Source organism: Lonchura striata, chromosome 11, assembly GCF_046129695.1.
Source record: "Lonchura striata isolate bLonStr1 chromosome 11, bLonStr1.mat, whole genome shotgun sequence".
Classification (NCBI taxonomy): Eukaryota; Metazoa; Chordata; class Aves; order Passeriformes; family Estrildidae; genus Lonchura; species Lonchura striata.
This window is the reverse complement of record NC_134613.1, coordinates 23908970-23921803: the sequence shown is the minus strand read 5'-3', so window position 1 is coordinate 23921803 and position 12834 is coordinate 23908970. Positions and strand designations below refer to the sequence as shown.

Genomic DNA, 12834 nt, shown 5'->3' with positions numbered 1-12834 from the left:
AAAATGTGCCTGCCGCATCCAAAAATCTTCACTTCCAAGTGATCAGTGTTTAAAGACTTGCTGTTGCCAGGTTTGAGTATTAAAAAGAAACTGAAACCCTACTGGTATTTCACCTGGTTCACTCATCCAGGTTAACAGTGATTGTTTCTCAGGAAATTTGCCTTGTTCCTTGAAGTAATATTTGCAGAACCCTTAACTCTGGATGCTGTCCAGGGCTGGCCCCTGTAACACTTCCCTTACACAGCTGCTGGCTTGGTCTTTCCTGGCCAATATTGCCATTTTTGTGTACATACCAGCTGTGCCTAAGCAAGGGCTTTTCTGTTTTGCTTTGTGTTATTTTAGATTCCATGTTGTAGCATCGAAGGGAAACCTGGATTGCTTGAACACCATCCTGGTGCATGGAGTTGATATCACAGCCACTGATGCTGCAGGTGGGTTTCCTCACCCTGAGAGGGCAGCCTGAAAATGCTCTCAGCTGGGTTTTGTTCTGCAATAAAGTTAAGCTGGACCACAGGATAGCTCTTCCTTCTTTCTGGCAAAAAAACAAATTATTTGTGTGGCTTGTTGCTGGTCCTGAGGAAACTGGCCTGTTGTGGAATTCATGAATGCAGCAGCACTTAAGGAATGTGGGTTTGTGCTGCTGTAATTGTGTTTATAATGTGCTCCAGACTCCCTGGTGAGGTCAGCATTTCTGAGTGAGAGCAGGATAAGAGCAGTTTTAAATGAACTTGAGGTGAGGATTGAGGGCAGTTTTAAATGAATTTCAGGAATGTTGTGGGAGGTGTTTGTATGCCTCAGGAGCTCGGAGTTTACCTGAACCTTCCAGATTTCCTTGTGTGGTAGCAGAGTTTGTGGAAAGCCTTATGGAAGAGACAGTTAACAACAGGTGCTAATTTTCAGGTTGTTACCTCTGAATTTTGTAGGTTTAATACAAAGCTGAGAACAAGAAAATGTACAGAGATAACTTGTCCTCCTCCTCTTATGGGAGAGTGGATGCATTAAATCCTTGTGTGGAGTCAGATGCAGTATTTTGAGATTAATTTCACAAATGAGCTCTCATCCTTGAGTGAAGATTCACTGGAGTAGGAAAAGGCTGTGACAAGGTGAGGAGTAGAGAGGAGATGTCTCAGCACAGATCTGCAGGGACTGGCACACAGCAATGTTGTATCTGAAATGCTGGGAATATTCAGAAGTTCACTGAGCTGCTGTTCTCTGTTTTTAGGCAGAAACGCCCTGCACCTGGCTGCAAAGTATGGCCACGCTTTGTGCTTGCAGAAGCTCTTGCAGGTACTGAAAATGCAGCTTGTCTCTTACAGCTCTCACACTGAGGGGGAAAAGGTGGCTTTACATACATGGGTCAAAAGTGGGATGTGTGATTTCTTTCTTAATCAGATTATTTTTGAGTCACAGGGAAGAGACCTTTTCATGTTAAATACCAGGTTGGGACTGAAAAAGGGCTAAAATGAAGAAAATAAACTTTTTTAAAAAATATTTTCGTAGACTATCAAATCAAGTTGTAGTTTGTGGTTCTTGAAGAAGATGGGGCTGAGTGTCTTTGAAAGTCTGCTGTTCCCTGTCTGAATGCAGTTTAGGAGCAGCAACACTGGCTGCTCCAGAGTGGTGTTTGCTTCAAAAGCTGGCCACTTATAGCCACAAATTCTCATTAATGAAACAGTATTGGAGAGTTGTCTTAGGTTTGTGTGATGTTTATTTTTTCTTCATTTATTCCTGGTCAGTGTATGCTCATTTGATTTTTGTTATTTGAATGGGTTCTTTTAAACTTTTAATTGATGCATGTCTCCATGCAGATATAAAGGCTCATGATCTGTGAAAAGTCTAATGAATTGTGCAATTCCTGTGCATATTTTTTACTTAAATCACATTTTTTTGCTTTAATTTAAAGCTCAAACTCCTGATGTTGTACATGCAGTCTGGATTCTGGTTGATAACTGGGATTATTTATTTTAACAGTACAATTGTCCGACAGAGAATGTGGATCTCCAGGGAAGAACTGCTCTTCATGATGCAGGTGAAGGGGTTTGCTTTGCTGGTAACTGTATGGAAATGAAGATTTAATTAATGGGCTGACTTCCAGATGGACTCAATTCCTCTCCTTTAATTTTGGTGGCTGTAGTAGGAGGGAGCATTTTATATTGTCATGACATTTGTCCTCAATAATGAATTAACAGTCGTGTGGAGCTTGGAGGTCTGGGGTGAAGTTGAGTAAAATCTCTGAGGATCAGGAGCAGAGTTTTGGGGCAGTGCTGAGAGCAGTGAAGACCTTTCCTCTGGGTTTTCTGCAGCCTCCTGGTGCTGCAGGGTGTCTGGCCCAGCAGTGGCTGATGGCTTTTGGGTGCTGTGAGAGCAGAGCCCTGCAGCCTTGTCAGGCTTATTGGAAATGCAGACGAAGCCAGTGGGGAGAAATGGTGCTGTCTGACTCAGTTCAGAAGGCTGAATGATTTCTTTATTGTAACTATGCTAAAATACATTAATATACTATTTAAAGGAAGATAATGAAGCTACATAGCTACTTGGTCTAACTCCCAAATCTAACTCACAACTTGTGACCCTCTCTGACAGTCCAGCCCCAGGTGGGTTGGATTGGCCACCAGGCTCAAACAATCCTCACCAGAATCCAACCAAGCAATCACCCCAGGGAAACAATTCTCCAAACACATTCCACATGGGAAAACAAGGAGCAGAAAGAGAAATTGTTTTCTCTTTCCTCTCTCTGTGCACCTCAATGAAAAATCCTGAGGGAGAAATGTGCCTGTGACAAGGCTTCAGCTCAGCTCTGGGGATTTTGGTGAAGCACACGCAAACCCAGGGCTGTGCCTGGGGCATCCCCAGGCTGCTGTCACAGCACGAGGTCCCCTCCCTGCCCTGTGCCACCTCCCTGCCCTGTGTCACCTCCCTGCTCTGTCCCCAGCCATGTCTGACTGCTCTGCCAGCATCCAGCTGCTCTGCGACCACGGCGCCGCCGTCAACTGCAAGGACGGGGTAAGGGGCTGCCTCCCCTCCTGCTGCAGGTCCTGCTGCTCACGGGGGGCTCCCTGTGCCCCCTCCCTGCCCTCAGCCTGTCCTGCTGGCCCCCTGTGCCCCCTCCCAGCCCTCAGCCCGTGTCTGTGCCCCCAGGACGGGAGGACACCGCTGGTGCTGGCCACCCAGATGTGCCGCCCCGCGCTCTGCCAGCTGCTCCTCGACAGGGGGGCCGATGTCAACGCCAGGGACAAGCAGAGCAGGTGAGGCCCGGGGGGCACTCTGGGGGTCCCGCTGGCACGGGAGGGAGCGCTGCCCCTCGGCAGCCTGGGATTAGTTCAGCACTGGATCTGTTCAGGGAAACCTGGCCTCTGCCTGGCAGAGAAACCTGGCCTGTTCTCCTGCTGGCATCCAGAATGTTCCCAGGCGTGTTCTTGCCAGCAGGGAACCTGCACTTGGTTGTTCAAAGGGTCTTTCTGCCCCAAGCAGCCTTTGGGATCAACGTGCACGATGGGCTGTGGCAAAAGTGGTGCTCTGGCAAGAATTCCTGAGTGCACTGGAGCTCCCAAGGGACACTGAGCTGTTTATTCCTGGGGCCAGGGGAGGGGTTCTGTCTGTGGCTGCTGCTTTTGCCAGTTATTTCTTGGACAAGTCCTGAGGCTGCCATGAGATAAAGGCTGGCTACTCACATTGCACGTCCTGCAGCTGGGGAGTGTTTGGGGAATCTGCCAGGGCTCCCAGGACCCCCTGTCCAAACCTTGCCTAAATTCTTTGCCTGGTGTTTGTTGTGTTTGTTGAGACTTGTACCTGGTAGAGGAAACCAAAGTCATGGGAGCTCTCCAAACACCGGGTGACTTTCAAAGGCAGCGGGTCTGGTTTTGTGGAAATATTGTTGTTGTGGTGGGTTTGTTTGCTCTTTCACAAATATTTAAACATTGCCCCAGTGACTCTGGAAAGCTGTTTCCCCTGTGGACAGAGGGGAGGTGCCTTGGCTGAGGTTTCTGTGTCGGACAGCGGGGTCAGCTCTGCGGGTGATGCTCTGGGGGTCCCCTCACCTCTCAGCCCCGTCTCTCTCCCCTCCCAGGACTGCCCTCATGCTGGGCTGTGAGTATGGCTGCAAGGATGCCGTGGAGGTGTTGCTCAGGAATGGTGCTGACGTTGCCTTGACCGATGGCCTTGGGCATGACTGTGCTTACTATGCCAGGATTGGGGACAATATTGACATTTTGGCTTTAATCAAAGCTGCCCTTGAGGACTCCAGCAGAGGTAGGAGTGACCTACAACACCTTCCCTTGGGTGGAATTGTGGCCCTGCTCCTGTGGCTCCGGGAGCTGTTTGGGAGGGCAGCTGTGCTCCTTTGACCACAGAGGTCATGAGCTGCCTGGTTTGGAGGGGAAGGGCAGTTCTTGGGGTTGTGTGGCTTTAGCAAAGCTTTTAAGAGCGTTGCAGGTTCTGATGCCTCAAGGGCTTAACGGTATTGATCATGGGAGTTATTTACCCTTATTTATAGAAATTAGCCTTTGTTTTGTAGGAAACCTTCTGGATGTTTCCACGTTTGATTAGCTGGGGGTGTGGTGAACTATTTTTTTAAATGCCCTCCCAGGGTGGAAGGGGGATGGAATTAGCTGAATGTGTTGTTGTTTCATGGATCTGAAGGAAATGCTTTTTGTAACTCCCTATTTTTGTGGTGCTTTTTTAGGGAGAGACAGCATGAAGAGAGGGCAGGCTGAGCAGAAGGTACTTGCTGGGGCTGTTTGTCACCGAGGTGTTGAGAGGGGATCATTTGTGTGGGTTTGGTGACCCCGGTCCCAGTGGGAGCTGGGGTGGTACAGGGATCTGAGGGATGTTCTCCTGCTGCACTGCCAGGTCACCAGCGTGTCCCAGAAGTGGGGCCGGGGCTGTGGAGCACAGGAGGAGCCCAGAGTGTTCCAGAAGGAGCCCAGCACTCAGGTGGGTGGGGAGCACCCTGTGGTGCCCCCAGGGATCAGGAGCCACTAAAGGCAGGCTGGGCTGCTGAAGTGAGCCCTGATCATGCACTGCTCTTTGCTTAACCCCTAATTGCATGATGTGCGCTGTGGCAATGATGCTGATGAGCTGTAAACTTTTTTTTTTTCAGGAAAAAAACTGCACTTTTTCAGCTAATAAATAGTTGGAAGTGTCCCTGTCTTAACCTTTCCTACCTCTTAACCTTCTGCCTCTGCAGCAAAGTCAGTCACAAGTGAGGAAGATTTATTTTTTTAACATTCTCAAGAGATGTATGTTTGTGTCATACTAAAAATAATCTGTGTCATAGTTGTTCTACTAAGCAGCATTAATTTTCCCATCTCATTCCCATGTCATTGCAGTTTTCAAAAGGCTAGGCAGGGCTTGGAGTCCTCAGTAAATCTGAAGATTTAAATCTGTTAGCTCAGAGTCTTCACCTTTCCCAATGTGTGTGTAGTGTGGGGAGGCCTTAATTTTCGTTTTTAAGTGTCATATTTCACTTGTAAGGACTTGGAGCTGGAAAACCAAGATTTGAAGGAGCGGATGAGAGAAGTGCAGGAGGAGCAGAGGATGCTGCTGGACAGGATCAGTGGGCTGCAGCTGCAGCTCAGTGAGGTAACCCAAGGCTTGGGGTGCCTGCCTGGAGCCTGGAACCCCCGTGGGGTCAGGATGTGGTGCCCACGGCTTTCCTGGGAGTTATGCAGTGTGTGTCACTCACTGCCTGCTGGAAACGCCTGGGGGCTTGTAGTTCCACTGGAGCTGTGAGGAGGCTGATGCTGTGTCCTTCCCTGGCACCCAGAAATTTGGGGAACAGCATTGCTGGCTCTGCCCCCCAGTGCAGCTGAGCCCTGGGCTGCTCTGGAGGGCTGGGCTTTGGAGACTGAGCTTCTTCTCTCCATTAAATGTGCTGGTGTGTGGCAGGGCTTTGTCATCAGCTGCTTTCCCAGCTGTTACTGGACATGGAAGCACAGAGAAAAAAAGAAATCTTCAATTGGCAAGAAAGCAAAGCCAAAGGTTTTCAACAGAAGTTTCTGACCAAATTTGAAATGCTGATTTTTAAAAAATTTCTCTCTTTTTGGAACTCTGAGTGTAGCTTGTAGAAAGAAAACAAAGGGGATTTTTTGTTGCTTTTTTGCTTTGTGGAGGCTGTCTCTTTGCTGTATTTTTGTAGAGGTACAAAAATATGCAGCTTCTCCTAAATGTGGCCCATGGATAGAAAGAATATTTCTTAGTGCAGTCCCTGGCTTGTCTGAACTCCTGTTTTAAGCATTGCCTTTATAAAATAAACTTCTTAATAGAAACTTTCCCAAATCAGCAAACTTCTTCTGGAAAGTCTGAGCTGGAAAACAGGAGATATTCCAGTTCCCAGAGCCATTGGTCTGTCAGCCATCCTGGCTAGAGAAATAGGAAACAGAGCAATAAAGCTGGGTGGAAAATGGAAGGGGAGATTGGAATCTGGGCTGGATTTGTCAGCTGATGAACTGTGTGTGAATCCCTTAAACATCATTGAGAAAATGAATTGGGGGGGATTTTCTTGTCATTTTTGCAGGAGCAAATGTTTGCAGATGATCTTGAGAATGAGGTAGGATGTGTCACCTGCAGGTGTAACAGCACTGGGGAGTAGGGGGAGCAGCTCTCTTTTATTTCCTCTGCAGTTTTAAGTACATTGCTTAAAAGCTACTAAAAATGCCAAATGAAGCATCTATTGCTCTGGTTCAGTTTATGCAGCTGCACAGCATTTCTGTTCCTGCAAATAATGACCATTCCCATGGCTCCTTTAAAGCAATTAAGCACACTGATAATATTAAGCATCTCTGTAGTGACTTTCAGTAATGCAAGACTAACCAATATGAATTACTTAAACAGTAGCAGGTTATGTTGGTGCATATTCTTGATTCATTCTTCAAGACTCCTCCTGTAGAGGAGCAGTCTTGAAGAGCAATTCCAGAAGCAAAATGAGGGATTCTTTTGGTGCTGATCTTGGTTGAAGTTCTGTCTAAACTCTTCAAAAAGTTCCTTGAGGTCTTACTAACCTGTCCATTCTTGTGGCTTTGGCTATGTGGCACTCCTTCCCTTTCAGAAAGATGAGCTGAAGAAAATCCTGACTACCAAGGAAAAGCAGCAGGAAGAAAGTTTAAGGACTATTGAAGCTCTCAAAGCTAAACTCAAGTATTATGAAGTACGTTGAATGATTCGAAATGGGATATAGCAATTGATATTTACAGTAGGAAGCACTTCAGCATTTTAAATTGCTGAAACTGCTGAATGGTTATCTCATTGCAAAATCTTTCCCTGCCCCTTCACCCCTAGTTTAACGTAGAGCAGAAATTTGAAATAAATTTGCAGCTTCACTTTTGTTTCTTGCCCTTTGATTTTAGGGCGACTCTGCGGGGTCTGGAGGTAACTTTGGAAACAGTGAGTACAGTCAGTTGTTAAGGCTTGCTGTGCATGGGGGGGGGGTTGGAATGCAGGGATAAAAGGGGGTTTTGGTCATCTCTTCCTGTTGCTGAAGTGCAGCCAGGCCTCGTGTCCAGCCCTGGGAGCTGAGCTGTGTTTGGAGGAGCTGCCAGGGCACCACTGATCAATCTCCCAGGAGTGCCTGGCCGTGGCACACGGGCTGGGGGCTCTGCTGTGTGCTCTGCGAGCTGGGCAGCATCCCTGCTCCCAGGGGAACAGCCCTCTCCATCCTTGCGGGCTGAGCAGTGCCCTGCCTGGCTCAGGGGCTGCACTGGGTCAGGTCAGAGCTGGGGTGGAGCAGCTTTGACTTCAGCTCGGCACCTGAGCTCCCACTTGGGAGAGGAGTGAAGCCATTCCCAGGAGCTGGAGCCTCCTGCACCCAGCCCAGCTGCAGACCTGCCTTGCACTTGTGTAGCACAAGGGCTCTTGACAGATTAAATGGTATTTTGAGTGTCTGGCTGCCTGGCAGGAGGAGTCATGGATGTGGAGTGCAGGGGATGCTTTCCCTGCTGAGATCTCGTGCAGACATGAGCTGGGCAAGCTGCCAGCTCTGACCCTTCTGCAGGACCAGAGCCCAGCCTGGCAAACCACTCCTCTCCTCCTCCTTGGAGGACTTTGGCCAGGCTTCCTGTGGGGATTAATTAAGTAGAACTTGTTTTAATAACAAGTACTTAAACACCAGCCTTCAGCCTAGTGTGACCCCAGCGACCAGAATAAAGCTGGGCAGGAAAATCAGTGTTCTTGTGATTGTGTTCCTGTTTTTAACCAGAGCCTAAACACTGTTTGCTTTGAAAATCCAGGAAAAGAAGATTTATTACTTAAACAAGGCCAAGCGTTTGCAGTGGAATCCCAGGTAATAAATATTTTACCACTGGAAGGAACTCTGAGATAGTCGTGCTGGGGAAGCTAAATGTGCTTATAAAAGTGTGTTTATTGAGCATTGCTTCTGAGCACACAGTTTTGGGCAATTCTTGCTTTTCTGTGTTTATTTTTTACTGTGGCTGCCCTCTAGAGTCCTGTCTGTGACAGGGCTGTAAATGCTGAGAGCTGCTGGGTCTGTCCTTAGCTCTCCTCAGCGTGTTTTACACAGTCACTCTGGAAACTGGGGATTCATCTCCATCATATTTTTCTAATTTAATAATATATAGTAGTATAATTAGAATACAATTATAATATTAGGATAAAATAATATAATATACAGATTCTTTAATTTTCTTGCCTGCTATGATAAGAATTCCCTGACAATTCTGTTTGGTAGCTATCAACCTTTTAAAACAACAATTTGGGTATCAACAAGGTCCAGCAGACCCCTGGGGGGGTGGAGTGAGATGGTGTTGAAGGTCCCTTCCAACACAGACCCTTCTAGAGTTCCACGTGGCTGCATTCCTCAGTCTTTTTAGCAAGAAGGGTCTGTTAGCCATGGCATTCTCTGCTCTGATTCCTTATAAAATCATTTTCACACACATGAGGGATGGGAGCAATGTCTTAATAAATTAAATTTGTTCTAGCAGATGAGTGATTAAATATGAATGCAGAACAAGGGAAGTGGAATGAATGCATTATACCTGCCCCTGTAGGTTTAGATGGGATACTGGGAAGGGATGGTTCCTTGGGAGAGTGGGGAGGAGCTGCAATGGAATTCCCAGAGAAGCTGTGGCTGCCCCTGGCAGTGTCCCAGGCCAGGCTGGATGGAGTTTGGAGCAGCCTGGCACAGTGGGAGGTGTCCCTGCCATGGCAGGGGTGGCACTGGAGGGGCTTTAAGGTCCTTCCAACCCAAACCATTCCGTGATTGGGAAGCAATAATGCAGAGCTGTAACTGAGTTTTTTGCTGTTAAAAGCTGAAATACTTGTTCTCTAATAGGGGCAAGAATCACAAAAAACAAAACAAAACAAACTCTTGTACTAGTGATGCTCAGATCAACTGGATTTTAGACAGTTCCCATATTAAATAATGGCAGTTCCTGTGGCAGGCACATTCTTCTCTCTCAGATTTTTTCATAGAGGAGCACAGAGAGAAGAAAAAGAAAACAATTTCTATTTCTGCTCCTTGTTTTTCCCCTGTGGGATGTGTTGGGAGAATTGTTTACCTGGGGTGATTGCTTGGTTGGATTCTGGTGAGGATGGTTTGAGCCTGGTGGCCAATCCAACCCACCTGGGGCTGGGCTCTCAGAGAGGGTCACGAGTTGTGAGTGAGATATGGGAGTTAGAGAAAGTAGGTGTGTAGTTGTAGTATTTTCTTTAAACAGTATATTAATATATTTTAGCATAGTTATAATAAAGAAATCATTCAGCCTTCTGAACTGGAGTCAGTCATCATAATTTCTTCCCATTGGGTTCACCTGCATTTACAATAAGTGCCCATGTGAAATAGTGGCAGTCCCCATGTTAAATAATAAGCAATAAGCATGTGTACGTGACCTGTCCGAGTTGTGAACTTTTATTTTTTGTGCCAATTTCCCTGCAGTCCAGGTCTCTGCTGAGGCCCCTGGAGCTCTCCCTGCCTGCCCAGGCGCCCAGCTGCGAGAAGGAGGCTCTGAAGAAGGAGCTGGAGAGCCTGAGGAGCTGCCTGGGGGCAGCCAAGGAGGAGATCAGCAAGCTGCAGAGGGAGCTGGCCCTGAAGGGCTCGGAGTGCAGGGCTCTGGCCTCGGAGTGCGAGAGGAGCAAGGCGGAGTCGGACAGCCAGGTCAGGCAGCTGGAGGACGCCCTGAAGGACGTGCAGAAGAGGATGTTCGACTCCGAGGGCAAAGTGAAGCAGATGCAGAGCCACTTCCTGGCTCTCAAGGAGCACCTGGCCAGCGAGGTGGCCTCGGGGAGCGCCAAGGTGACGGAGGAGCTCAAGGAGCAGCTCCGGGAGATGAAAGCCAAGTACGAGGGAGCCTCGGCCGAGGTGGGGAAACTGAGGAACCAGATCAAGCAGAACGAACTGCTGGTGGCAGAGTTCCAGAGGGACGAGGGCAGGCTGGTGGAGGAAAACAAAAGGTTGCAGAAGGAGCTCGTGAAGGTGGAGATGGAGCGAGATGAAAGGGGCAGGAACGTCACGGAGTTGGAAGGGCAGCTCAGGGAGACGGCAGCCAAACTGGCGCAGTCTGTGAGCGCAGAGCAGTTTGAGAACATGAAGGGTTTGCTGTCAGGCGAGGTGAATGAGAAAGCAGGGAGGCTGGCAGAGGTGGAAGGGGAGCTGGAGAAGCTGCAGGCAGAGGTTGTGCTGTTACAGAGGGAGGCTGAGAGTCAGAGAGCTCAGCTGGCACGGCATGTGAAGGCAGAGGAGCACGAGCAAATGAGGAGTGGGTTTGAGCAGAGGGAGGAGGAGCTGGGGAAGGCAATTTCTGAGCTATCACACAAGAATGAGACTCTGCAGAAGGAGCTTGAAAGATTGCAGGCTGATAACAAGGTGCTGAAGCAGCAAGTCCAAATGCTAAAAACTGAAATTAAAAGCCAGAATGTGCCTTTAAAAATTCATGAGGAGTTGAAGAAAGCAAATGATCTGGCTGTGGGTGACCTGACAAAAAAGCTTTTTGACATAACAAAGAAGTACAATGAAAGCAAAGCAGAAGCTGAAAAGTTGCTGGCAGAGAAGAACGACTTAAATGAGAATATCAGCCACTTGCAAGCTGTGTACCTGTCTCCAGAGCAGCACAAGAAAGAGGTGGAAGCTTTAAAATCGAATGGGATTGAGCTTGAAAAGCAGCTTGCTGAGCTTCGGAAGAAATACGATGAGGAGCAAGCAAAAGCGGGCAAACTGGTGACCGAGGTCACTGGCCTGAGGGAGACCCTGAGGGATCAGTACGTGCTGGCCACCACACATGAGGAGGTTAAAACTGTCCTGAACAGCACCCTGGAAAAAACCAACGGGGAGCTGTCAGATCTGAAGGGCAAAATTGGAGAGATAAAGCAAGAGTTCCTGAGGGTAAACGAAGAAAATGGAGCTTTAAAAAACAAGGTGAAACTCTTACAGAACCAATTAAAGACGGAGTATATCAGTTTAAAAGATCACGAAGCCACGGTGAACGCTTTAAATAAAAGCGTGCAAGAGCTGCAGGAGAGCAACGCCGCCCTGAGGGCTGAGCACCAGAGGGGGCAAGATGAAATCTCACAGCTGCACGCAGAAATGGAAGCCCAGAAGAAGGAGCTGGACACCATTCAGGAGTGCATCAAGTCCAAGTACGCGCCGGTGGGCCCCTTGGAGGACGGAGAGCAGAGCTCGGGCGGCGCGGCGAGGGAGCTGAGGGCACGGCTGCAGGAGCAGGAGCAGCGGCGCAGGGCGAGCGAGGAGGACGCGCAGAGGTGCCGGGAGGAGAACGAGAAGCTCCGGAGCGGCGTGCTGTCCATCCAGAAGGACCTGCAGCAGAGCCAGCTGCTGGCAGAGCAGTCCCGCCGGCTGGAGAGGCTGTGCGCCAGCAGCATGGAGGGGCTGAGCCGGCAGCTGAGGGCTCTGCTGGGGAAGCTGACGGGGCAGGAGGGCCGGCAGGACGCGGCCGCGGCTCCGCAGCCGCCGGCGGGGCAGCTGGAGGCGCTGAGCGAGGCTCTGGGCCGCACCGTGGAGGAGCTGCAGGAGGCCCTGAGCAGGAAGGAGCAGCGCTACCGTGAGGAGTCCCTCAGGGTCGCGGAGCTGCAGCGGGAGCTGGCCCGGCTGCAGGAGTGCTCGGTGCCGCGGGCGGAATTCACCCGGCTGCAGGAAGGGCTGCAGGGCGAGGTCGCGGCCCTCAGGCGCAGCCTGCGGGAGAAGGAGGCGGAAAGCCAAGGCAGGAGCCAGGAGGTGCTGCGGCTGCAGGCGGAGCTGCAGCTGAGCCAGCGGGCCTTGGCCGAGCTGCGGAGCCAGGAGGTGGTGGCCATGGCGGAGTACAGCTCCATGAAGGGGGCCCTGGAGGCCCAGGTGAGCAGCATGGCTGGCCACCTGGCCAGCATCAGCCACAAGTACGAGCAGGCCTGCGAGGAGGCTCTGCAGGCCAGGAGGAGCGAGCTGTCCCTCAAGGACGAGAAGGAGCTGCTCCAGCTGAGGAGCTGCAGCATCGAGCAGGAGATCAAGGACCAGAAGGAGAGGTGTGACAAATCCCTGACGACCATTATTGACCTGCAGAAGAGGATCCAGGAGTCTGCAAAGCAGGTGGAAGCCAAGGACAACAAGGTGAGGTCTGGGCTTCGTGCTCCTGGTGTTCTCAGCTCGGCATTCGGGGGCTGGGCTGCAGCTCCTGAGGTGCTCCAGCACCACTTTGTGCTGAGCATTAGGAGCCCAGGGCTGGCCCACAGCAGCTGAAGTCCTGATTTTGCATTATGCAAAGTTTTTCCAGTCCCTTATATGTCGTGGACATTGTGTAGTGTTTAAATCTTGTAAAAGCTTGAGACTTCTGGGGATGTCGGCTCCCGCTTCCTCTGGAGATGTGTTTGTTGGGCATCTCTGACTTGCCTTCTAAAGGT

The 12834-nt window shown here is 49.8% G+C and overlaps 1 protein-coding gene across 2 annotated transcripts in view; it reads left to right on the top strand.

Moving 5' to 3' along the window:
- The window catches only part of UACA (uveal autoantigen with coiled-coil domains and ankyrin repeats), a 28741-nt gene that overhangs the window by 12421 nt on the left and 3486 nt on the right, over positions 1–12834 (top strand). Inside the window, exons 3-16 of one of the 2 annotated variants that reach the window (XM_021543432.3) lie at positions 343–431; positions 1223–1287; positions 1972–2029; positions 2930–3000; positions 3136–3242; positions 4064–4245; positions 4679–4716; positions 4846–4929; positions 5470–5577; positions 6512–6544; positions 7043–7141; positions 7341–7377; positions 8220–8272; positions 9884–12544. In XM_021543432.3, the coding sequence (XP_021399107.1) occupies positions 343–431; positions 1223–1287; positions 1972–2029; positions 2930–3000; positions 3136–3242; positions 4064–4245; positions 4679–4716; positions 4846–4929; positions 5470–5577; positions 6512–6544; positions 7043–7141; positions 7341–7377; positions 8220–8272; positions 9884–12544 (3685 nt within the window). The remainder of the gene's footprint in view (positions 1–342; positions 432–1222; positions 1288–1971; positions 2030–2929; positions 3001–3135; positions 3243–4063; positions 4246–4678; positions 4717–4845; positions 4930–5469; positions 5578–6511; positions 6545–7042; positions 7142–7340; positions 7378–8219; positions 8273–9883; positions 12545–12834) is intronic. The other variant, XM_021543433.3, reaches the window with a different exon arrangement.